We start from the raw sequence: 26,672 nt of genomic DNA on the forward strand, positions 1-26,672 counted from the left end.
CAGTGGTCTCTTAATTTTTTCCAGAGCTGTATACATACACACACACACACACACAGAGATGTATAGTAACAAAGTACAAATATTTCGTTACTGTACTTAAGTATAGTTTATATATATATATATATATATATATATATATATATATATATATATATATATATATATTTGTACTTTACTTGAGTATAAATATTTCTTTGGACTTTTACTTTTACTTCACTACATTTTGAAGAGAAATTGATACTTGACTGAACACCGCAAAAAAAATAACAGCTTTACGTGCAAAAATGCATGCAGATGGGTGATAGTGATGTGTGATTTGTTGAAAGAATCATCGAGTCTAATCTTTTAAATTTGATTCCTTTGAACTGAACAAAAAAAATTCAAAAAGCAGTCTGAATGAATCGTTTTGCAAATCACGAATCTGAATCAAAATCACAAGCGAAGCGCGTGCCAGATTACGTTCTGTCATCTGTCTCCACTGGGAAGACAAGAAACTGCTCATGTGAGTTAAATAATATATATTTTTTAATTTATTTTTTAATTTTTTAATTTATTTTGACTAATTAATTTGATACGTTTAGGTTTAAACATTATGAAAGCTGTTAAATGATGAAGTTATGTGTGATCAGTCTCCCGCATTTCCAGGAGACCTGTTCATCTAAATGTCAATCACATGCATTAACATTTTACATTTAAACAAGGTATGATGTGTATGAATAATTACCGGCGCTCATGAAAATGTCCAACAATATTTATTTTGATATTTTATGAAGATGTGAATGGACTTTGCCTAAGCAAAATTAGTTTTCTGGTGGTTGCTAAAGTGTTATATTTGCTTTGTAGCACATTTATGCTAAAGTATGTGGTAACAAATGTTTTCTGGATGATCAAGATTTTTTTTCTGCAGAACACAAACAAAAAAAGATTAGCAGAAGAATATCGCTGTTATGTAGGCCAGTTGAACCAACTGAATCACTTCAGAGAACATGGATTTAACCACTGTAATAGTATGGATAACTTTAAGGGAAATTATGCAATTTCCCTTAATGTGCTTTTTGTAGCTTGAAATATCTGGCCACCATTCACTTGCATTGAATTGACCAATAGAGCTGAGACATTCTTCTAAAAATCTTTGTATGTGTTCTGCAGATGAAAGAAAGTCATACACATCTGGGATGGCATGAGGGTGAGTAAATGTTAAGCACCACCAATCAAATAAGTTGCCATGGGTTTCATGAACTGTTCCGTAATTTATGCAATTTACTTGTGCTTTTGATACTTAAGTAAATTTAATATCAGCTACTTTAATACTTTTACTTAAGTCATTTTCTCATGAGCTACTTTAACTTTTACTTGAGTCAATTTCCATGAAGTTATCTTTACTTTTACTCAAGTATGACAAATGGATACTTTATACAACACTCTCATAGCACAATGGCTAAAACCAATGTCTAATGCATAATGTTAGTTTACCCTTCAGCAACAGATATTTTAAATTACTGCACTGGTTTCATTCAGTGTGAAATAACAAATTCACACTATAAAATGTGTGACAAAATACATAAAACTACCATTGATGAATGCATTGGGTATTGCATGCTGAAGAAATCTGCACCAGACTGTCTCCTAGCAACAGGCAGACAGTGGTGCTGCACTATAAGTTAGTGTGTGTTTGTTTGTGTATGTTTGTATCTGTGTGTTTGTGGAAAATAGCTGACAGGGACAAGGTCCTGTGATTGAATTTTATGGCATACCAAGACACTACACTGACTCATCATTGTGTGGCTACGAGGTCCAAAATACTTCAGCATCACAGAGAATAAAATGGGGAACTAGACATAACGGTTCAGGTCATGAGATTCACGGTTAGCTTTGCACTTTGCAATTAAGAAAATTGAAAGAGAATCTGATCATTTAACCCTGTAATGTTGACATGTTTGCAATCACTCAGTCTACATATATTACAGTTATTTAGAGCAATTACAGTATGACTAACTGTGTGTACATCAGTGTAATATTTGAATATTGATTGATACATATTTTAATAGCTCTATTTAATTATACTTGCACAAATGTCTTTATTGGGTCTATGTATCAGTTTTGCAGTAGGCCTATTGGTGCTGGCTTGACCCTCATGAGCCTGGCACAATGTAAGCCTATGGACTTGTGCTTGTGTTCAGGGGCCAGAAGAAAAGTCATTACCCATCACCACCAGAAGAGGGAGAAGAATGATTTAGATTAGAAAAGGCATCTTCCAACACTACATTTTCGTTCTCATTCTCGTTTTTTTCCTTGATTCAAGCCACATAAAAGCTAAGGTATGTTATTTGATGAAAACAATAACAATAGCCTGTAAAATTACTGTATGTAAACTATGGGAATATGCAAACTGTATACAGTATACAGTATATATATATATATATATATATATATATATATATATATATATATATATATATATATATATACACACGAATATATACATATATACATATATATGGTTTACTGTCCATATACATACATTTCTGTTGTTTCTAACAGGAGAACTTAGTGTAAATCTAAATGTTCACTGAGGAACTGCCCTTCACCACTCTAGCTATATTAAGCCTTTGTTTTGAGTTGGGTGGTCAGTCGATAAGAATTACCACTCAGTTTCCAAACATACACTGCATTACATCCTCTTATGGTAACACTTATGGACACACAGACATCTACATACTCCTCTCATTTTCTCTCTCTCTCTCTCTCTCTCTCTCTCTCTCTCTCTCTCTCTCTCTCTTTCTCTCTCTCTTTCCACATGTGAAACTCTCATTGCAATTACAATCCAATCAGACTGGCACAAAGTGGCCCTTCCTCTTTTGATGCTGTGGTGCAGAGTGACTGAGTATCTCCCTCTACTCTATTCATCACTGTCTGACTAAAACACACTTAAGAGGCACAGAGATACATAATTATTTCCTTTGAGATTCAACTGTACTTCCTCTATTTTCCTCAATTTATATTCTATGATGCCACGTTGTAGCAGCTTCAAGTAAACAGCATTTGTAGTGTATGTAACACATATTTTGATTAGGTTGTAGTATGTGGAGCTACAGTCTGCCTTGCCCTAAAACAGACCAGCTTACAGCTCACTACAGACAATTGAGCTATGATATTTTTTTTAATTTATTGAGCAGAGATTTGGGTGAGGGTGCTTTACAATTTCCTGGACATTTTATCATGTGATGATTGACTGTCATTTCAGTTTCTATCCCTTTGAGTTCTTAAAGCATTGGTTTAAGGTGTTCTAATGGAAAACATGCATCTGAGCTGAAGACATTTTCATATCCTCAGCTGGCAGAACTCTGCTGGTACCTCTATTGCCTCATTGGTGCCATAATCCATCTTAGAGCCTATAAATTGAGGAAAGTCCTGGGTAACATTGTTGTGTGCACAGAGTAATATATAAATGACGATACACTTAAAAGGATAGTTCACCCAAAAATTCTCTCATCATTTACTCACCTCCATGACATCCCAGATGTGTATGACTTTTTTTCTTCTGCAGAACACAAATTAAGATTATTGGAAGAATATTTAAACTCTGTAGGTCCAAAATGTAACTCCTTTTTCACTGTACATCTTGACAGCAGTCTCCTTGGTGATCATAATTGCAAGCTTGTTTACACTTCCTGTAGCGCCATCTAGAGCTCTGTGCATGCGTCAAGCACTAGGAAGTGTAATCAAGCTTGAAATCATGATCATGCCTAGAGACTGCAATGACAAGATGTACAGGGAAGAAGAAGTTATATTTTGGTCTGTTCTCACCCATAACCAACTAAATTGCTTCAGAAGACATTGATTAAAACACTGGAGTCGAATGGATTACTTTTTTGCTGACTTTATCTCCTTTTGGGAGCTTCAAAGGCCTGATCACCATTCACTTGCACCTACAAAGCTAAGATATTCTTTTAAAAATCTTCATTTGTGTTCAGCAGAAGGAAGAAAATAATACACATCTGGGATGGCATGAGTGTGAGTTATTGATGAGAGAATTTTCATTTTTGGGTGAACTATATCTTTAAAGCTGATGTGTAATATTTTCGATGTTAAAATCTCGTTCTCGCATCCCAGCTTAATATGCAGACAACTATAAGATTCCTATAAGATCAAAACATTCCTCTGTTTGTTTTCAGCGGCCCATCCAGACCGACACCGCAACATTGGCTCGACCAGTGGTGTGAGTTTGGGGTGGCACTGTCAGTTTGTACAGCCAATGAAAGGTGGGGGGTTGTTTTAAGGTATATGTTTGATAAGTGTGTTTTTTTTTTTTTTTTTTGTTTTTTTTTGCAATTCCATTTAGCGACACCAGTGACACAGAAATTACACACTTAAGATTTAAGCAACACTATAAACAGTTATGAATAACAATAAAAGCCAAAATGCTCCGGGTTGAAGTCATGAAAACTGTGGCTTTTAATGTAAACACTACATTCGATTGGTTTTCCAGCACGAACATCCCACATGAAAGAACAACCATTCACTAAAGAAGAGGGACAAAAAGCAGCACAAAAGCATTCACATGGAGAGAAAAAGAAAGGATTAAAAAAAGAAGGGAAGGAGAGTAAAAATCAAAAGTGGTGTAGGTAATTGTACAGTTTTTTATCTTTTCATTGCATTTAAACTGAGAAGGCAGAGAGGGAGGAGAGATACATCTTTCCAAATCTACGTGTGATAAGTGAGAGCTGTGCTTTTCTATGCAGACCTGGAAGGTGTTCGAGTACATTTCTCAAAAAAAACAAACAAGAGAAAGCGCATGAATCTGTACAGCAGTGCGCAGCCCAGCCCTCTCCAGCACCGGGGGCGGGGCCATGCCACCAAAAAGTGGTTCTTTCAAAAAAACAAATAAAAAAATCAATACATATACTGTAATTCAGGCTAAGTAAAGACATTGCAACGCCGGGCGAACAGGCAAAAAGAATCGGTACAGTTCATCAACATCAACATGGGTAAGTCAGTAAGAACAGTTCAAGAGTGGATCACAGGAACCCTTGCAAAAAAAAATTTTTTTTAAAAAGGGGGAGAGAGAAAAAAAAGTTTTGTAGCTACAAAGCACAAGAAGTATACCTTTAATAATATTACAGAATAATCACTGATATTGGTATTGTTATCATCATCAACGTCTTCGTCATCATCATTTGTTATTATTGTCATAGTCATCCATTTTTTCTTTTTTTTTTTCAATTTCAGTTTTATTTCTACTTGTAAAGATTCTAGAACTGGATGATCTACAGCTTTCTACAAAGACTGTCTGCATTCCTGCACATCATTGGTCAGGATACCGTTTCCCTAAGCCCACATCTACCAACCCCCCCCCCCCACCCTCCCCACCACCACCCTGCCCACATGATGCCCTCTTTTTGTTGCGGCTATCTATTCCATTATTTCCTCTTTTTTCTTCTTCTTTTTTTAAGGTTTTATTCTTTATTTTTGCACCATTAGCTATGTGAAGCAGTTAGCTGTTTCTTTATACAAAGGCTGAGGGGTCATGCTATCAGTGACAGGGGACTCCATTTACCCAGCCAACTAAAATGGAAAACCTAGGGAAGTGAAGGAATGAACAGGTAAGTTTAACAAAGGACAAGAGGTAGAAGAATGGAGGAGGTGTAGTAAGGAAGTGTGTGGGACAGATGATCAATAAATAACTTAATAAAGTAATCAACAACAATAAAACAAGTAAAAGTCCCTTACATGACAATGTTACTAACTTTTCATTACAGTAACCTAGTGTTGCTAGTACTATTCCTAGACACGTCATTCTCAGAAGGTTGGCACTGATATGACACTTGCGATCATTGGACTGGTTTGAGAGGCCATGAGCGGAGCGGGCCCTTCCCCAGAGATAAACACGACCCAGAGAGCTGACCTACGGAAGTGACGGGGATGGGCTGAGACATAAGAACATACAATAAAAAGCCTGGTGGTGCAATCCTGGGTGTTTCCATTCTCTACGATATTAAACAGCTGGAATTAATATGTGATCACTACAACTGCTGTTTGGCTGCAACAAAAATCAACTGACTAACTGTAGTGCTCAAATCTAGCAAAACTGCCTAAGCCATGGATTTAGCTGTCACTGATTTTCATCGTCACATTATCATCAAAGTAAATTCATATTCCCAAGCAAACATGTACAGGTCATCCCCCTGACTGATATTTGTGCAATAAATATAAATAAAATGACATCAACATTAAAAAAAAAAAAAATACAAAGCAAAGACATTTCTCCAAAAAATGAGGGTTGTTTAGTCAAAACAAAGACACAGTGGAGTACAGGGGATAACAAAACATACAACAGCAAAGGAAAACAAAATGACGACCAAATGAAACGCACAAAAAGGTCCCAACTTTGTTCTAAAACCATAAAGGCTGGGTTTCTATAAGAAATCAGTTCTGTTGGCAGCTCTTTGAAAGACAAACTAAAAACATTTCATATATATAATATATTTATATATTTGTATATGCCTATTTTAAAATTATCGTTATCATTATTTACCAACTTGCATTTTCAATAATAATCATTTCCAAAGAAGTGGCTCAAGAGGGAAAGGGCGGGCCTCAGTACAAGCCGCAGCCTCGCAGGTTGTTGGCGATGATGATGTCAGTGACAGCATCGAACACCACCTGGATGTTTCCTGTATCCGTGGCGCAGGTCAAGTGACAGTAGATCTCCTTGTTAGGCGAGCGGTTCTTGCTTTCAAATTGTGCTTGGATGTAAGCAGCTGCATCGTCATAGGTGTTTGGACCTACAGAGGGAGAGAAAAGGATGTAATGACATTATGCCAAAATTAAAAGTGAGATTAAAGTAGTACTCTGTGATCTTCAAACCGGCTTTGTGCTTGTCACTCCAGATGCTCATTAGTTCCAATATTTCAAATGACCATGGCGACTTCTGACATTCTGAAATGTCTTCACTTTTTATCTTTACTCTTCTCACATCATAATAGCCATGCTTTAATGTTATGCTTCATTTAACTTGACTCCTTATGAAGCAAGTGCTCCATATAAAAGTATCTGCTGTATCTCTGTTGTGTGTGAGAGATAAGTGGAACATGACATGGAGTGTGTTGCAGGGAAGGAGCAGGTCCTACAGAGGCAATGAAATGTGTGCTGCCATATCACAGTGCCTTCAAAATGTAAGATGGTTTCAGTATCCTACATTTGGTGTATACAGTGCATCCAGAAAGTATTCACAGCGCTTCACTTTTTCCACATTTTGTTATGTTACAGCCTTATTCCAAAACTGAATTTGAGAATTTTCCTCAAAATTCTACAAACAATACCCCATAATGACAATGTGAAAGAAGTTTGTTTGAAATCCTTTGTTGAAGCACCTTTTGCACCAATTACAGCCTCAAGTCTTTTTGAGTATGATGCTACAAGCTTGGCACACCTATTTTTGGGCAGTTTCTCCCATTCGTAATTGCAGGACCTCTCAAGCTCCATCAGGTTAGATGGGGAGCGTCGGTGCACAGCCATTTTCAGATCTCTCCAGAGATGTTCAATCGGGTTCAATCTGGGCTCTGGCTGGGCCACTCAAGGACATTCACAGAGTTGTCCCATTGTCCTTTGTTATCATAGCTGTGTGCTTAGGGTCGTTGTCCTGTTGGAAGATGAACCTTTGCCCCAGTCTGAGGTCCAGAGCGCTCTGGAGCAGGTTTTCATCAAGGATGTCTCTGTACATTGCTGCATTCATCTTTCCCTCGATCCTGACTAGTCTCCCAGTTCCTGCTGCTGAAAAACATCCCCACAGCATGATGCTGCCACCACCATGCTTCACTGTAGGGATGGTATTGTCCAGGTGATGAGCAGTGCCTGGTTTCCTCCAGACATGACGCTTGTCATTCAGGCCAAAGAGTTCAATCTTTCTTTCATCAGACCAGAGAATTTTGTTTCTCATGATCTGAGAGTCCTTCAGGTGCCTTTTGGCAAACTCCAGGCGGGCTGTCATGTGCCTACTGAGCCTTTACTGAGGAATGGCTTCTGTCTGGCCACTCTACCATACAGGCCTGATTAGTGGAGTGCTGCAGAGATGGTTGTTCTTCTGGGAGGTTCTCCTCTCTCCACAGAGAAATGCTGGAGCTCTGTCAGAGTGATCATCGGGTTCTTGGTCACCTCTCTGACTAAGGCCCTTCTCCACAAATCGCTCAGTTTGGCCGGGCGGCCAGCTCTAGGAAGAGTCCTGGTGGTTCCAAACTTCTTCCATTTACGGATGATGGAGGCCACTATGCTCACTGGGACCTTCAATGCTGCAGAAATTTTTCTGTACCCTTCCCCAGATCTGTGCCTCGATACAATCCTGTCTCGGAGGTCTGCAGACAATTCCTTGGACTTCATGGCTTGGTTTGTGCTCTGACATGCATTGTTAACTGTGGGACCTTATATAGACAGGTGTGTGCCTTTCCAAATCATGTCCAATCAACTGAATTTACCACAGGTGGACTCCAATCAAGTTGTAGAAACATCTCAAGGATGATCAGTGGAAACAGGATGCACCTGAGCTCAATTTTGAGTGTCATGGCAAAGGCTGTGAATACTTATGTACATGTGATTTTTTTTCTTTTTTTTCGTTTTTTTATTTTTAATAAATTTGCAAAGATTTCAAACAAACTTCTTTCACATTGTCATTATGGGGTATTGTTTGTAGAATTTTGAGGAAAATAATGAATTTAATAAATTTTGGAATAAGGCTGTAACATAACAAAATGTGGAAAAAGTGAAGCACTGTGAATACTTTCCGGATGCACTGTATGCTCAGTGTGATGTCATTATAATTTGTAAATATGTGTACGTAAGGTTTACTCGTACATGTTTGGATAGATACAGAAATGTATAGTATTAATGTATTGACAGCATCTAAAACATAAAATTTGTATGCAAGTAGAGCTTTAGAGATGTACAAATCTTTATGAGTCTTCTGACAACCGGTCGGAACAGAAATTTACCGGAACCTTTTCGAGGATACTGCTAGAGGTGAATGAGTTCAGTGCTGAGACACAATCACATAGCAGGACTTCCATTTATCAGTAAATGATGGAGAAAGTTTGTTGAGAAAGATTTTTTTAATTGCATATTTGTGTAAACGTGACATCCAGATTGGACTAATAAAAGTATTATAATTTGCTCTCATTGTATGGCTGAATTTAATTAACATCATAGCTCAATAAATATAAAAATACTTTCATAAACAGTGTTAGTTAAAGTGATAGTTCACCCAAAAATTAAAATGTTCTCATAATTTACTTACCCTCATGCCATCCCAGATGTGTATGGCTTTCTTTGTTCTGCTGAACACAAATGAAGATTTTTTGAAAAATATCACAGTTATGTTGGTCCACACAATGCAAGTGAATGGTGGCCAGAACTTTGACGATCCAAAAAACATATAAAGGCAGCATAAAAGTAATCCATATGACTCCATTGGTTTAAACCATATCTTTAAAAGCTAAATGATAGGTGTGAGTGAGAAACAGATCAATATTTATGTCCTTTACTATAAATATCCACTTTCACATTCTTCCTCTTTTGTTTTTGTCGATTTGCATTCCTCATGTATATCATCACCTACTGGTCAGGGAGGAAAATTTATAGTAAAAAAGTACTTAAATATTGATCTATATCTTACCCACACCTATCATATCGACTCTTACGATATGGATTATTTATAGATTACTTTTATGCTGCCTTTATGTGGTTTATATTATGTGTCCTTTTTCATTTGCATTGAATGGAACTACAGAGCTGAGATATTCTTCTAAAAATCTTTGTATTCAGCAGAAGAAAGAAAGTCATACACATGTGGAATGGCATAAAGGTGAGAAAATTATTTTAATAAAATCCTTCTCGGCCATTGATGTACGCAAATCCAGGGTTTGGGAGGGTTACTTTTGAAATGTATTCCACTACAGATTACAGAATACATGCTGTAAAATGTAATTTGTAACATATTCCGTTGATTACTCAAGGTCAGTAATGTATTCTAAATACTTTGGATTACTTCTTCAGCACTAGTAGATTTTTTCACTTGTTTTGACTATAAAAACTCTGCCAGTACATTAAGACAAAATACACATGTTAAAAATACATTCCCTGAAAAACCTAAATATCTAATGCAGTGTTGTTTCTAAAACAAGATTAATCTAATTGATGTTGTTTTAAGGGTTTTTAGATATTTTTACAGGGAAACAATACAAAATTTATTATCAAGAATATGATTTTTGCCCTAATATCAAAGGTCTTACTATAAAAAAAGAAATTATGATCCAACATGAATTTTCTTGACAAAAATATATGATCGTGCCTGGTAACATGTGCATGTAAAATGTCTAGAAATAGCATTTTAGCTTAGCATAAAGCTGACAATTTACACAAGGTTTATTTCTATTTCTTCTGCTCCAAACTTACTTCAAACTTACTTCTCTGTCTGCTCGTATGAATGTAACACATCATAAGAAAGTGTTTCACCGCTGTTCATATGCACTTTGGATCGCATCATTTATATGTATAAATGTTTTCCATCTGAAAGGCAAAAATCGATGCCGATAGCTGCCGAAATTTGTTTTATTCCTCCATGTTCCTCTGTGGTTACTGCTTGAGGATGTTTCAGTTAGAACAACTTGGTGAAATAAAAACAATCATCAATGACAATATTCATCCAAATTTGTTTCCTTACTTCAATGCATATTTTGTTATTTTGATTAAATAAATCAAGTATTCTAAATTGAAGCAAGAGCATGAAAAGAAAAAAATTTACTATATGGAAACATAGCCCATCAGCACACAGATCGTGTCTCCCTTTTGGATAATAGTAAACATTATTCCTTATTAAACCTCTTTCAGTGAAATATATATATATATATATATATATAGGCACAAAACCCTTCATCTGATCAATATATAAGCTATAAAAAGCTTAATTTGGTAAATACTTAAAGAGCATTGTAACTGAACCAAGTCTCCAACATTTCAAAGTAAGAGTCCCTGGTGCACTTATATGTACAGAAGTCCTGCGTTATGCACCAAATCGTAATTTTTATGGTTATTACTAGAATTTTGGTTAATAATTTGCAACTGTGATTATATTTATTTTGCACTCTTGTAGTCTCTATGTCTGTGCTCATCATGGTAAGGAAAGACTAAGATTTGTTTTTTAACAGTCTATAAATCAATAAAAAAAAAAATAATAATAAAAAAAAAAAATAAAAAAAAATGAATGGCTGATTAATCATTTATCAGCCTTTTCCACCACCTTAGTTATCGGTATTGGCAACATCCAATTTCAGTCAACCTCTAGTTAAACTGTAATAAAAGGGTTTAGGGTTTTACAAGATGTCAATACAATGATATTTTACATTCAGTATCTCTGCAAACAAATGACATTGTACATGTACTAGCACCACACTCAACGCGTGAATACCCATGAATACTAATGAGACCATGTTGGTATGATTGTCACGGTCCTGTCACTCTGTCAGTCTGTCAACTTTCATTGTCTGTCTTTGTGTGAGCGTACAGTTTTGGTTGTATTTCCTGCCATGCACTCTTTGGTCTGTCTTGATTCACGTCAGGAGCATGGTGTCTGGATCCTGACTTCCTGTCTGGTTCGGTTTTGGTCTGTTTTGGGATCCAGACACTCATGATCCATGTCGGTCTGTTACTGAGGTGGGTGCATCGCTCTTGTGTCATCTTGGCAGCATGCACTTGCGTCAATAGTCTCTTGCAAACATGGGTGCGTTGCGTGCCTGGGTCGCGAGCTGTCTTCATGTTGTGCTGAGGTTCAGTCACTTCGGTCTATGGTGTCTGGTGTGTGTGGCCAAACTCTCGCACAGGTGTCCTCTCTTGTTTTTGTCGCCTATTGCATGCATCACGTGGTTTCGTTTAGTCTGAGTATGCGTGGTATCACATTGTTTGGTGTTGCTACGCATTCTCTCATCTTGTTTGTCGGTTGGCATGGGCATATATTGCCTCATTGTCTTGGCGGTGTGCGCTAATGCCATTCGGGTGTTTTGTTGTCTTGTGAGAGCACGTGGCTTTGTTTTGTTTCTGTATTGCCGCATGTCTCTCTGTCTTACATCATACCCCGCTTCCTTGTTTGCCCATTATTAGTTTATCAGTCACACCTGCCGCCTATTTTAGTCTCCTCATGTTTGCTGTCCAGTGCCACTTCGTCTTGTTTCCTGTCTTGTTGGTTCTCTCATGTCGGTCCTGCCAGTTGGTCTGTATACCCCTTCCCTGGTTCCTGTAGTCCAGTCCAGCCGGTCCTATTCCCTGTTTCCCCTGCCTGGATTATCTACTTTGTGTTTTTCCCCTTCGGGGTAGTTTATGTTTATTTTTCCCCCTTGTGGGAGTTTTTGGTTTGTGTTTTGCCCTTGTTGTATTAAATAAATTTCCTTTTATTTTTCAACTCTGCATTTGGGTCCTGTCTCTCTACGTTCTGTAACAATTATATTAATCCAAAACCAACACAAGTTTAATATCACAATCCCTGGCCGATCAGCACAATAACATGCAATTATGCCATGTCCTCTGGGAATGCTCTTACCTGTGTATTCAGGGAAACAGATACTCAGGGGAGACTTCTTGATCTTCTCAGCAAACAGGTCTTTCTTGTTGAGGAAGAGAATGATGGAAGTGTCAATGAAGAATTTGTTGTTACAGATGGAATCGAACAGCATAAGAGACTCGTGCATGCGATTCTGCAGGAGGAAAAGAAACCAGAATAGGGCGATAGACAGAAAGAGAAAAATAGAGAAAAAGAGGCAGACAGAAACAGAAACCAGAAATGGTTAGTGTGGAAATTACAAATAGCAAGAGTGGTTCAGTCAAGGTAAGCAAATAGTTGAGGCCCACAAAAAGCAAAACATCAATTGGTCCATTATTGCATAAGCAAAATTGATCATGAAGTAAGAGAATGTTACATCCAAAATATGGCATCAACTAAGCCTCTTGAGTTTCACTGTCTGCTGATATTATTATGCAGATAAGGTTTGGATCAATTCTGCCCATATGCATTGGCAGGATCAATTATGAATGAACTTTACTAGATGCACATATGACATCATGTGAACATGTAGGATATGAATCCACAACCTGGGGCCGTGTACAGTCTACAAGGATAACAAACTTATCAGACTGGAAGTGCTATTTCAACTCTGCATTGTCAGCATCTGATCACAAATTAGCTTTCATAAGAAATAGAAAATTAGATATGAATAAAAGTATTGGTAACAGTTAAGTGAAAGGACGGCAATCAAGAAAGATATTAGCATCTGCTCAAACAAAAGCAATTTTGAGAGGTTTGTTTGTGTTAGAGAGGAGGTAAGAGTCAAAAATGGGTGCCACACACCAAATTTCATGAGCACTTTATTAATTTATGTCATATAAATAGACATCCATTGTTCAATAAATAATCATAGCAGTGAGAGATACATACAAATAACAATCACAGCAGTTTGACAAAAACAAACAAAAACATCAAACTACTGATGGGCACTGGGATTGGGAACTGGGAGAATTTTGCTCCAGTCTGCTGGGTGCTGCATGTATAATTGGAGGCATATTCCAAGTAAAATTTTAATTAAACACCATGGAACTCAATATTTCCTGACTAATTTATGTACCATTTCAGGTAAATCATGTTACATTAGCAAAATATACAGCTCTATTACATTAGAAATGAGTCAGTGTGATGAAAGTAGCCTGGGTACAACTGCTATTTGTAATACAGCTACACCGCAGGGAACAAACTGGCCTTTTTCCCTTAGCAACTGACAGATTCAATTACCCTTCAGTAACTTTACCTAAGCCCAAGAGGTTAACAAATAAATTATATTGCTGTCCCTGTTGGGTATTTGTTTGGTTTCTGGAATGCAAGCCAATGTACACCACACACATGTTCGCAAAATGTATTTACAAAGCTCAGAGTTCCTCCCTAGCAAAATGCCTAAAAATTTACCTGTGCAAAGGCTGAAAGGCACTCATTATTGACACTGGCCTTAACAGTACAAATAACAGCTCATTGTTGGCACAATTCAGCATGTTTTAACATCAAGGAAACCACCATATATGACCCGATAATATCAAATGTACAATTACGGTTACTGTTTTGGCTTATTTGTTTAGGAAAAGAATCACTGTCATTTGGCCTTCTGAAGCAAACTATTGAATTTAATCACTTTTCTCACAGATTCACAGCAGCTAGAAACTGATTGAGACTTAATGGCGACAAGGTGACGTTTTGCAAATGTTATCCTGAAGAGAGGTAAAGATTAAAGGTGCACTCAGTAACTTTTGCATTTGTGTCATATTGGACCTAGAATGACACCTAGTGGCGTGGATGCAGCATCATTCAAAATCAATAGTTTTTAGTTTCATATGCCATTGTAGAAATTCACTATTCACAGTCAGCTATGATTAATTTAATTCAAGAGTGAAACTGTTTAATATCAAGGCCGTTACTGAGATTAAGTGAGTAGTATTTGGCTGGTCATGTGTTTCTTACATGTCAGCCCCCATGTGGGGACCCTCTCCATATAGAATAAAACAGCTTTTTATTAAGGCTACTGATATGACTGGAGTCTTCATCTCATGTGACTGCACATTATTTTATACCTATGTTTCAAAATTAATGTTAATTTCTTTAAGAGTAAAACTTTTTTAATGAGGAAAAAATAATTCAGCGCACCTTTAAAGGAATATTCTGGGTTCAATGCAAGTTAAGCTCAATCGACAGCATTTGTGCCATAATATTGATTACCACAAAAATAATTTTGACTTGCCCCTTTTCTTTAAAAAAAGCAAAAATCAATGAGGCACTTACAGTAGAAGTAAATGGTGCCAACCATAAACTTTAAAATACTCACTGTTTCAAAAGTATAGCCACAAGACATAAACAGTATTTGAGGTAACATGATTATAGTGTGATAAAAATCTAACTAATTAACTAATCGTTTCTGTGTAAAGATATAACCAATTTTACAACTTCACTGCCATGACAAAATAATATCAACAAACAGAAGAATTAATGTATGTGCTTTTATAAAATTATAAGCTTCAAATGTCTGCATTTAAATCCTCAAAAAATTGGCCACATTCACTTTCATTGTAAGTGGCTCACTGTAACCTTTTTTTTTTCTTTTTTTTTTCTCCAAGAGAAGTACAGACGAATTAAATGTTTTTTTTTTTTTTTTTTTTTTTTTTTTTTTGTGGTAATCAACATTATGCCACAAATGCTGTAGATTGAGCTTAACTTGTATTGAACCCAGAATATTCCTTTAATGCTAAAAAAAAAAAACAAAGTCATAATTTACTAACTTTCACAATGTTCCAAACTCATATTGTATTAATTTTTTTTATTATTTTTTATTTTATTTTAAAGAACACAAAAGGAGATATTTAGCAGAATTTGCAAGCTGCTCAGCTGGGCAGAATGTTAGGGACTGACAGCCAGTCTCTATTCACTTTCTTTGTATGGAAAAAAAGAGCAGCGTCTGCATTCACATTTTGTGTTTTGAAACAACATGAGGGTGAGTAAATGACATCCAGATTGTTTTGGGCTAACTATCTTTTTAAGAAGCACAGTACACACATTTCATCCTGTGGCAGCAAATATCCGAAGCATATATGGCACTTAAATATAAATTGTACAGTAGATTTGTATTTTGACATACACACATAAAGACACACAGCAACGGCTAGTGGTCAAGGACTTGGTTCCAAACAAAGACAACCTTGGAGATGTAAGAAACACATCGTAGCATGTTTTAGAGCAAACAACATCTCATCAGACAAAAAAGCCTTTGCAACATTTAAATCAGTAGTCATTACAGAAATGTTCCTGTTCACAATTCAATGTAAAATTGAACATCTTGCTATTACTTTGGTTGGAACTGTCTCGCTCCTAGATATGACTAACGAAGTGCTTATGACTGCAGTTTTAAACATACTGTTTGTGACCAGCAATCATACAAACTATGTCAAAATAAACTAATCTTCATCTACAACAAAGCAGGCAACCTGGGGTTAGACAGCTCATTGATTCTATTCTGGTGGCCAAAAATTTGATATTAATCACTGCTTAAAACAAGTGCAAAATACATACATACATACAGTTGAAGTCAGAAGTTTACATACACTTAGGTTGAAGTCATTAAAACTCATTTTTAACCACTCCAGATTTAATATTAGTAAACTATAGTTTTCTCAAGTTGTTTAGGACATCTACTTTGTGCAATTATTTACAGACAGATTGTTTCACTTTTAATTGACTATATCACAATTGCAATGGGTCAGAAGTTTACATTCACTAAGTCAACTGTGCCTTTAAGCAGCTTGTAAAATTCCAGAAAATGATGTCAAGCCTTTAGGCAATTAGCCAATTCACTTCTGATAGGCTAATTGGAGTCAATTTGAGGTGTACCTGTGGATGTATTTTAAGGCCTACCTTCAAATTCAGTGACTCTTTGCTTGACATCATGGGAAAATCAAAATAAATCTGTCAAGACCTCAGAAAAAAAAATTATGGACCTCCATAAGTCTGGTTTATACTCCTAGAGATGAATGTAGTTTGATGTGAAAAGTGCATATCAATCCCAGAACAACAGCCAGTAGCATTTCTGGCTTGTATAACGCCCTGGGTAATACCTGCTTCAACACACCCCCTAAGTTGTTGACCGGTGGGGGGGTCTGTGTGGATGCCTCGTGCCACCCCCCCACAAGATGCCGCCCTGGGCAACAGCCCATGGCACCCATGCCTAAATCTGCCACTGACAACAGCAAAGAACCTTGTGAAGATGTTGGAGGAAACAGGCAGACAAGTCTCTATATCCACAGTAAAACGAGTCATATATCGACATAACCTAAAAGGCTGCTCAACAAGGAAAAAGCCACTGCTCCAAAACCACCATAAAAAAAAAAAAAAAAAAAAAAAAAGCCAGACTACAGTTTGCATGTGCACATTTTTGTAGAAATGTCCTCTGGTCTAATAAGACAAAAATTGAATTTTTTGCCCATAATGACCATCGTTATGTTTGGAGGAAAAATTTTGGAGGAAAAAGAGTGAGGCTTGCAAGCCAAAGAACACCATCCCAACTGTGAAGCATGGGGGTGGCAGCATCATGTTGTGGGGGTGCTTTGCTGCAGGAGGGACTGGTGCACTTCACCAAATAAATGGCATCATGAGGAAGGAAAATTATGTGGATATATTGAAGCAACATCTCAAGACATCAGCCAGGAAGTTAAAGCTCTGTCGCAAATGAACAATGATCCCAAGCATACCTCCAAAGCTGTGGCAAAATGGCTTAAGGACATCAAAGTCAAGGTATTGGAGTGGCCATCACAAAGCCCTGACCTCAATCCAATCCGAAAAAGCATGTGTGAGCAAGGAGGCCTATAATCCTGACTCAGTTACACCAGTTCTGTCTGGAGGAATGGGCCAAAATTCCACTCCTTATTGTGAGAAGCTTTGTGAAGGCTACCCAAAACGTTTGACCCAAGTAAAATGCTACCAAATACTAACAAATGGTATGTAAACTTCTGACCCACTGGGAATGTGATGAAAGAAAGAAAAGCTGAAATAATTTTCTCTACTATTATTATGACATTTCACATTCTTAAAATAAAGTAGTGATCCTAACTGACCTAAGGCAGGGAATGTTTTCTATGATTAAATGTCAGGAATTGTGAAAAACTGAGTATAAATGTATTTGGATAAGATGTATGTAAACTTCTGACTTCAGCTGTACATAAATATACATATATATTCAGGTTATTGTACTAAAAGCTGTAAAACATATTGTAAATAGACAAGAACATTGCATTAAAAGTACAAAAAATCTGAATCTGATATATACATTATTTAGAGAGAATTTTCATTGGGGTGTAATAAAGCAAAATTCTGTTCTCAACACAATGCCAAAACAACTGATTTTGTACTTTTGGTATGCCCTGGGTGTTTGGGTTAAAAGATCCAAAATCCAATTTTGAAGAGTAAAATGTCCTGTTGCTTTTTAGGATGCTAAGAGGCTAACATTTGTGTGGTTTGGCTCAGGGCATTGGACATTTGCACTCTCTTCTAAATGCCAAGTAAATGTCAAGCCTAGTGTTTCATCAACACTGCCTTTGCTGTCAACTCGGAACACATGTAATATGAGCCAGCTTGTGAATATTCTTAGAATTCATATTCCACAATGCATTTATTTGTAATTAATGAGTATAGAACATTTATAGTGCCACCTGCATAGTCATTTGATTTCAAAATGTTGCCATATAAACTCATGAATCTAAAATAATCAGGTGCATTCTCTGTAGTATGGACTATAGGGCAGGTCTGAGTTTTTACAAGCTCAGTTAAAATGAAGAAAAAGTAGGAAGTGGAGGATGTTTGGCACCTAAATTTAATCAAAATATTCTTCTCCCATAACCTGACCTCACTCTATCACACCATTCAGGAAGGACATTCAAAGCACATTCCTATGATTGTAACAATGTACAAGAACAAAATCAATAGTCCAGACCTTTGGTTTAAATTTGGCACCTACCCACCTTGTGATAAATGAAACAACAGCTTTGTGAGAACTATTACCAGATTTCAGGTACTTCTCACCTTATAACAAGCCTTAACAGGCCGGACCTGCTTGATGGAAACCAATGAAGAACAAGACACTTAGAAGTATAAAACAAGGACAAAAATGTCACATATCAATCAGACAACAGTTGCCAAAATTGTGGGGCAGGGATCTAGGTGGGTTTAAATTTTAATTAGTAAAGGCCACAGAAGCGCAGGTTGTTGGCGATGATAACATCGGTGATAGCGTCGAAGACAAACTGAATGTTGTTGGTGTCTGTAGCACAGGTGATGTGCGAGTAGATCTCCTTGTCAACTGACTTGTTCTTACTCTCATATTGGGATTGAATGTAGTCCACCGTTTCCACAAACGTGTCTGAACCTGCAGCATAGGATGAGCCAAGCACAGATGGAGAAGGAGTAGATGAATATGGGAAGAAGTGAATAAAAGAGGCAAGTGAGTGATGTAGAAATAGTGACATAAAAAAACAGGCCAATGGTGCAATTGTTGGAAAATTAGGAAAGGGAGCAAAAGAGAATAAACACAATGGTGGTAAATATAAAATGGAAATTGAAAATGATTTATGAAACTGACAATGGTTTCATATATTACTCCAGTAAATGACAGTATAGCTCTGTTCCAAAACCTAGTTAGCTGACTCATTGCCAACTGCCTAGATATGCAACTACTTTACACAATGGAAAAAGCAAAACTTTTTTCTCCTGAACAAACTAAAGCATCCTAGGTGAACGAAGCCTGTGTTTATACTAAGTGTGGCATCATTATACAATTATGTTTAAAATAGAGCTTTCAAAATTAGCACGTTAACCCATGCGATTAATTACAAAAGTTTAATGCGGTAATTTTTCTTAATCGCGATTAATGCATTTACCATTAATAAACCAGCATAAACGTTGATCGGACTAGGGCGGAACCTTGGCGATGAGCCGATAAGTACTATACAGCTCCTGTTATGTGCAATTTAAGCTTGAAGCTGGCATTGATGCTTTATGTTTGCTGTAGCAAAGTGGATATTCACAGTCTGCCAGCTGATTAATATTGTGATGAATGAGAGTTTAAGATATTTAATGCCCATAACAATAAGAGTGCATCCTATGGAGGGGCTAGTTGTTTTAATTAGTCATCCTCCCACTTATACTTTGGGAAACATTTAATGTTACTTGAATAGATGCTATTTTAGTGCATTTCTATCTTTATACGGTGGAAGGCTTTGTTTGGAAAATGTTAATAAAGCACTATGTTGTTACATATTGTTTTGTTTTCTTTCCTAAAAGGCAAATAAATACATTTTGACAGGAAAAATGTATATATAGAGTGAAATTTCACTACTTTAAATTCTGCAATTATTCACGATTAACTATGAAAAATGATGCGATTCATCACGATTTAAAAAATGTAAATGACTAACAGCACTAGTTTAAAATAAATTAATTTTAAACTAAATAATTAAAGAATGTCACATCCAAACCACACCCACAATTAGTTTTAACCAGTCATCAACACTCTTCAGCTAACTGAGATCTTCAACATCAAGAATTTCAGGGATGTGTGCGACAGGAGAAATATCACCAAACGAACACCTCAGCAGAACAAAAAAGTCAGTGCATTTCTTTTTACACAAACTAAAAGAAGCCCTTTTTGGCCATTAAGTATAAAATTGCCTTAAGGCGGCATCCTAGTTGCCATGAAAGTTAAGTGACCAAGAGACCCTTTAGAACGCTTTACATAGGTAGCTAATGTGCACTACACAATAACCAATTTTTTTCAATAAAGTATGACATTAGCATGTTGCTAAGCTAATGGCGTGATGCTCTTATATGCATAAAAATGCACAACTCGCACAAATATTGGGTAAAATAATAAATTTCTCATTACACTGTACTATTTTTATAGAAATATACATTTATTTAGAATCAAAATGCCTTTGAAATTGGCCAAAATAAGGTATATTAATTATACTTTTTAGTGCTGCCTTCAAATTGGAAGTGTGCATGTGTAGGCAGCTCACTAGGTTTTGAAACAGTGTTTACACAATATATGTATATTTTGAGCATTGCTGGATGAAGTTAAAAAGCTCCAAGCTTCTACAAAATGAAAATGTAGAGACAGAAGGAGGTGTGACTGTTTGGGCTGTTTTCTCCTCTATGCTGGATAATGAAGACATGGAAGCTGGCCAGGTTATGGATGAGAATCCATCCAAAAGAAATGAAACGACAGGATGGTTTTTCTCCTGGAGATTTATTGTGCTAATTGGCTTTTGGAGAGCTTTTCTACGATCCTCTCCCCATCAATTATTTTTTCCTTTTCATCATATTAGTCTTTGAGGGCCGAGTTCGCACATACAGCTTAACGCCAGGGGAATCAGTTTACCTGTGTACTCTGGGAAGCAGATACTTAGGGGGGATTTCTTAATTTTCTCCTCAAATATGTCCTTTTTGTTGAGAAAGAGAATGATGGAGGTGTTTGTGAACCATTTGTTGTTGCAGATGCTGTCAAACAGCTTCAAGGATTCAAACATGCGGTTCTGCAGGATCAAAAACACAAGACATCAGCCTATCGTTATTTGCAGACAAGCACCCACAAACACACATTCTCTAAGGTACATATAAAGTATTCACATTCACACACACACGTTCAGGTGCAACCACAACTTAAGTGTATAACTAGAAACCGAGGTGAGACATGAGCAAAAAAAAAAAAGAAAGGAAATAAAACAAACTGCCAAGAATTTAGATAAGAAAACTAAATATAGCCTGTTCTATTAGCAAGTTGGTTAGTTAATTACTTGTCTCGTCAAGGTGGTACACAATGAATCTTATGTGAATTATAATGGGAAGAGGGTAAAGATATAACTTTCTCCATATTTTTATCCAGTGGGGTCCAAAAGTCAGAAGAGTATAAATGTTTCTATTTTTATTTTTCAAAAGTAATCCTTTTTTTTTCCTCAGTACATCTAATATTATCACTTATCAGCATAACATTTTGAATGAAAAGTTAATGAAAATCTAATATGACTTTTACAATGTCTTAGTATTTGGTATGCCTCACTTTTGCTTAAATGACAGCATGCACTTGAGCTGCCATGGACACCACATATTTGTGCAAAACCTGATGATGAATATTAATGTTGTCCAGCATAATTTGAGAATGTTCCAAAGAGCTTCTTGTGTGCTTTAATGAAAGCAATGAATTCTGACATTTTGTTCAATGTTACAATTTACATTAACATTTGATTTGTGACCAAGAAATAAGAGCAGAATCTTACATATTTCTTATTCATTTTACATCATAACTTTTCTTTCTTTTACATTTTTCAAAATCCTAAAACTTCCAGGTTAATTGTCACAGATTGAATCACAGATTTTCAGTGTGTTATCAGACATTTAAATTGCACTGTTTGCAATTAATAACTAATTTATTCTGCTTATCATCTTAATGGTAATGAATTTCGAGTTGGAAGCAGTTACTCCCTCTTTGTGTATTCAATGGCCATCACTTCAGGAGAAAACGAGGGTCAGCAAATCAATTTAGGTTTTGCACACAACAGAGCAGCATTATCCGATCAAAAATTTGAAGAGTTTTGGAAAAAAACAGCAACAAATCTAGAAGGTCCAATATATAACATGACTAAAATGACAATCATAAACAAATAAACAAATACTTAAGTTACAGCAAGTTACAGAGTAAATTCCCCACAAAAGGAAAATTGTCATAATTTACTCAACTCAATGTTATTCCAAACACCTGCCTTTGAATTCTTCTGTGGAACACAGTGACTTTTTTTATAGCAGAATGTCCAATCTGGTCTTTTTCATACAATGAAAGTAAATGGAGACCACGGATGTCCCAAGTTCCTAGTCTCCTTTTGTGTTTTGCAACATGGGGTTCAGTAAATGATGACAGAATTGTCCCTTTAAGGCACAACATAAAGGAGTAAAACTGTACTGAGTATGTGACTGAGCTGAGGTTGGTCATGATAATTTCGTACCTGTGGGAGAGTTTGTGGATGGGCCGTCTGTAGAGATGGGCTTTGTTGTTTAGCGATTGGTTAGAGAAGAAAGCCGATGGCGAGAGATGACAGGAGACCAGCTGAGACGTTTTGAAGGAGGGATGCAAATGCTGAAGTGGCCACTGGAGGCCACAGGAGCAACCGAGCAGAACCAGACATGCACCAGAACCCGAAATTTCACTCACATTTCCCACCCCCAAATATATCACTGAAGCTCAGACACAGAGCATACATACATACAAACATACATATACACAGGGGGGAATTCACTAAGAATTACAGTAATTGCACCCATTGATATGGTTGTTTATTTGCACATACTATTTATTTGACTGTTGTTAGCATCTGAGTTGCTAAAGGAATAATGCAAATCAGATAATGTCGCAAACACACCCAAAAATGTTGTGCTGAACAAAATTTGAATTAACATATTTGCTTATTTACTATCCATTATTTATTATATTTACAATTTCATGCTGCCTTATTCTGTATGATATTTCCATATAATTTCAAGCTTGTTTCATACATTGCGATCACAATCTTTACACTACTGTGTATTGGTATGTCTTACACACTATTCTCCAGCATTTGATCATTATTTATTAAATTACTGATGCTACACTCAACAGAAAATGTACACAAACATCTCTCTTTTTTAAACAAAATTCCAATTACCGGCAGCTTTTCAAAGGTGGTAATAGTATAATATTAAATACTGTATAGCATTTGTGAGTTTTGTGAAAATCTACAATAAGCCTAATTTACATAGAAAAGAGAGCTGGTTGCACTAAATACTCATGGTGTAGCATTATTTCAGCAAATTTAACACCTGGTTAAACTGGACTGATGGTGGTGTAAGGTTTTTGTACTGAAATACTGTTCACAAAAGTGATAAAACTGTTTAGTGAATTCACCCCTCAGTGACAAAAACAAACAGCAACACTGAACAACAGTGGAGCAATGTAGAATTGGTCCATGCACTGTCATAAATGAAGAAAAGAAATAGATGAAATAAGTCGCTTAGTTTCACACAGGCCAAACCTGAAGGAACTAAAAGTGTGTGTGTTGAAATGGAGGAGTAAGTGGCACAGAGTGCACAGAAGAGACGTAAAGGCAGAATAACTGGCTGCTAATGCATAAACACTGATAGAACACTGAATAGAAGAACACTGACCGGAGACACATTCAGAGAGTGTAAATTCAAACTATCTGTGAGTGTATTTATCTCTATCCATTTGTTTCACCAGGACGTTCTTAGAGAATAATAGGATCTGCCTTCTCCTTTTATTGCTTACATAGATCAGATGGATATGGATGTGTAAGGGTAGCTGTATTTATTGCCATCTTCGTTCCTACCCGTAAAAGCCCTCCAACTGTATTTCCAAAACTTGTCACCATAAATCCGCCAGTGGATGCAGTTGTAAAAAAATCTCTTATCCGAGTTTGTTATGAGAGTGTGTTTCTGGGCAGATCTAAAGTCTGTGTTGTGCCATACACTTACCAACATGACTCATCACACCTGCTAAGATTCAACTGGCACATCACAAAATCAATCAAAAGCGTGGGACATTAATAAAAAAATCTTTTTTTATTTTTTTATTTTAATACTCAGAGACCCACTTGCTCAAAGCAATTAAATAATACAGATTTCTCACTAAATATTGGTTATCACTACAACAGCAGCTCACACTCTGAAATGTATCATATCAACAAATTTGACAGGAAAATATTTTAATCTCCCAGCATGCCAAAGTCACACAACATGGTTACTGCCTACATAAAAAAAAAAAGGATTTTTGCAGGTTGTTCACTTAAAATTAACTAAAGCAACACCATTCTAGAACATTTGTCTTAACTTAAATTCATTACGTTAAATTAAATTACATTTGTAAAATTTAAGTTTACTTAATCCATTTGAGTAAGGTCTACATGAATATTTTTTGTATTCCATTCATTTCCATTTCCCAGCATACTTTGCAGGGGACTTGATGGTGTGAACAAATGTTGAAACTAAGTGTTATTTTATGCATTTTTGAGCAAGATAAGAACAGGATGAGATTTATTCATGTTTCCTGTTCTGTTTTATCATTTTTTAAAAGTAGTGTTTGTTTGGCTGGAGTTTGGGGGGTAACCATTGTGGTGAAGACTGGGGCTTGTGCTTTGGTTGAGGATGGACTTGCACTTAAACTTTCAAATTATGTTAGATTTGAATGTTGCTTAGTTCTATAAGCAGTTGGTATCAAACTGACAGTACAACAGTTTCACTGTCCTTAAAGTTGTTCACCTGGCATATACTAATGTTTAAAAAAACAAATGAATTTGAACCAACTTAAGACAATTAATTAAATAAACATTAGTAAGTTAATAAAATTACATTAGACCAACATAAAAAAAATTAAGTTTGATTAACCTAATAAAGTTGAGTTAAATCAACTAGAGTACATTGATTTGACCTAATCCAACTAAATTATGTTAGTTTAATGAAACTGGATTAATTAGAAGAAACGTAATTAAATTGCTTGTAAAAGAAATTCTTAAATTAAGTTAATGAATTTGTTTTTTTAGTGTACTGACACCATTGCTGACTGCTTTGGATCAAATTAAGCAATCTTCCAAGTACTGTTTTTTTCTCACAATTCTCAGCATGTTTAGTGATAGAAAAATGGCAACATTCCAAAAATATGAACTATGTAAATTTGCATATTAACTAACATATTGGTTTTAACAAGTTTCAATGTTACTGCAGCTATGATCTACAGAAAATGTACACAAACATCTCGTTTTAATAAAATTCCTGTTACCAACTGCTTTTTGTGTGCAGTAATAGTGCAACATTAATTATGTCATACAAATAGCGCATATTTTGGGAATAAGAAGCAATCTATATAATAAGCCTAATTTACATAAAAAAGTGGGTGCCTGTGCTATATATACATAATATATTTTTTAAAGTACTAGGGCTCTATTTTCATGAGTGCGCAAAGCATCTAATCCAATTTTCACGAGAGCGCTAATTCTAAATGTAATTATCGTGCCAGCGCAAAGCGCAAATGGGCATGGGTGGGAGTGTTTGCACTACTGTGGGTGTAGGCGCACAAACTGTGGGTATATTGTATGTAAATTAAGTGGCACAAACCGCAATTTGCTATTTTCCTAAGAATATGGTTGTTGCATAAGATGTTTCAATACCACATCTTAACTCAGCGCAAAGTCAAAATCCAGTTCTTGCATTTGCAGTTTGGAGATTTCACCAGTAGGTGGTAATAAAGTTCATGTCCAAACTCTGAAAATATAGTGGAACATTAAATCAAGTCCCTGACCATCATGGTCGTAGCTGTTTTGAGAAAATGTTAAACTATCTAAAGGTCATGGTTTATTTTTCAATTATTATCATTTTGTTTATATTTAAAACTGTATATATGATCTAATTTATACTGTTGTTGTTTTGTTTGTTTTTTTGAGGGATTTTTCAGTCACTGCAAAAAGGGCCAGTGGAAGAAGTTGGAGAGTAAAATGTTTGGATTTGGTATGATTTTTTTGACCACTTCTTTATTTTGATAATATTTTAGTTTCGTTTGAAATGTAAATTGAATTTAGGAATATATTTGGTTTAATTTGTTCGTGTTTTAATAAATGAATTTATTTTTTCAAAATCAAAATAGGCCGGTAGAAGTGAAGTGCATTCATTGTTAATACTAGCCATGATTTGTGTGTCAGTAGATGAAAATGATTAATAATACTTACATTCTCTATAACTTAAAGAAGCATACATCCGAATTCTTGTATGCTTGCATGAAAATACCAAAACTTAATGGCCATGCCCATTTACTTTGTGCTTATGACTTAAGGCATTGCATTGCATGTAACGCTTGTGCTGTTAAAATAGGGCCCCTAATCTTTTAATATATAAGTAATATTTTTCTCACAATTATCTCTCATTTTAGTGATAAAAAAAATGGAAACATTCCAAAAAATATGAACTATATCAATCTGAACTTTTTCTGAACGTTTTAGAATCACAACAGTAGTTTTAAAAAGTT

General features: G+C 36.0%; 1 protein-coding gene across 2 annotated transcripts in view; it reads right to left on the reverse strand.

Annotated features, from left to right (window-relative positions):
- Positions 1–5,378: 5,378 nt before the first annotated feature.
- LOC127455966 (guanine nucleotide-binding protein G(o) subunit alpha) overlaps positions 5,379–26,672 on the reverse strand; it is a 134,619-nt gene continuing 113,325 nt past the window's right edge. The window contains exons 7-8 of one of the 2 annotated variants that reach the window (XM_051724194.1): positions 12,581–12,734; positions 5,379–6,785 (exon numbers count right to left, since the gene is read on the reverse strand). In XM_051724194.1, coding sequence (XP_051580154.1) covers positions 6,598–6,785; positions 12,581–12,734 — 342 coding nt within the window. In that variant the 3' untranslated portion in view covers positions 5,379–6,597. The other variant, XM_051724193.1, reaches the window with a different exon arrangement.

The sequence above is a fragment of the Myxocyprinus asiaticus genome, chromosome 18 (assembly GCF_019703515.2).
Source record: "Myxocyprinus asiaticus isolate MX2 ecotype Aquarium Trade chromosome 18, UBuf_Myxa_2, whole genome shotgun sequence".
Taxonomy (NCBI): Eukaryota; Metazoa; Chordata; class Actinopteri; order Cypriniformes; family Catostomidae; genus Myxocyprinus; species Myxocyprinus asiaticus.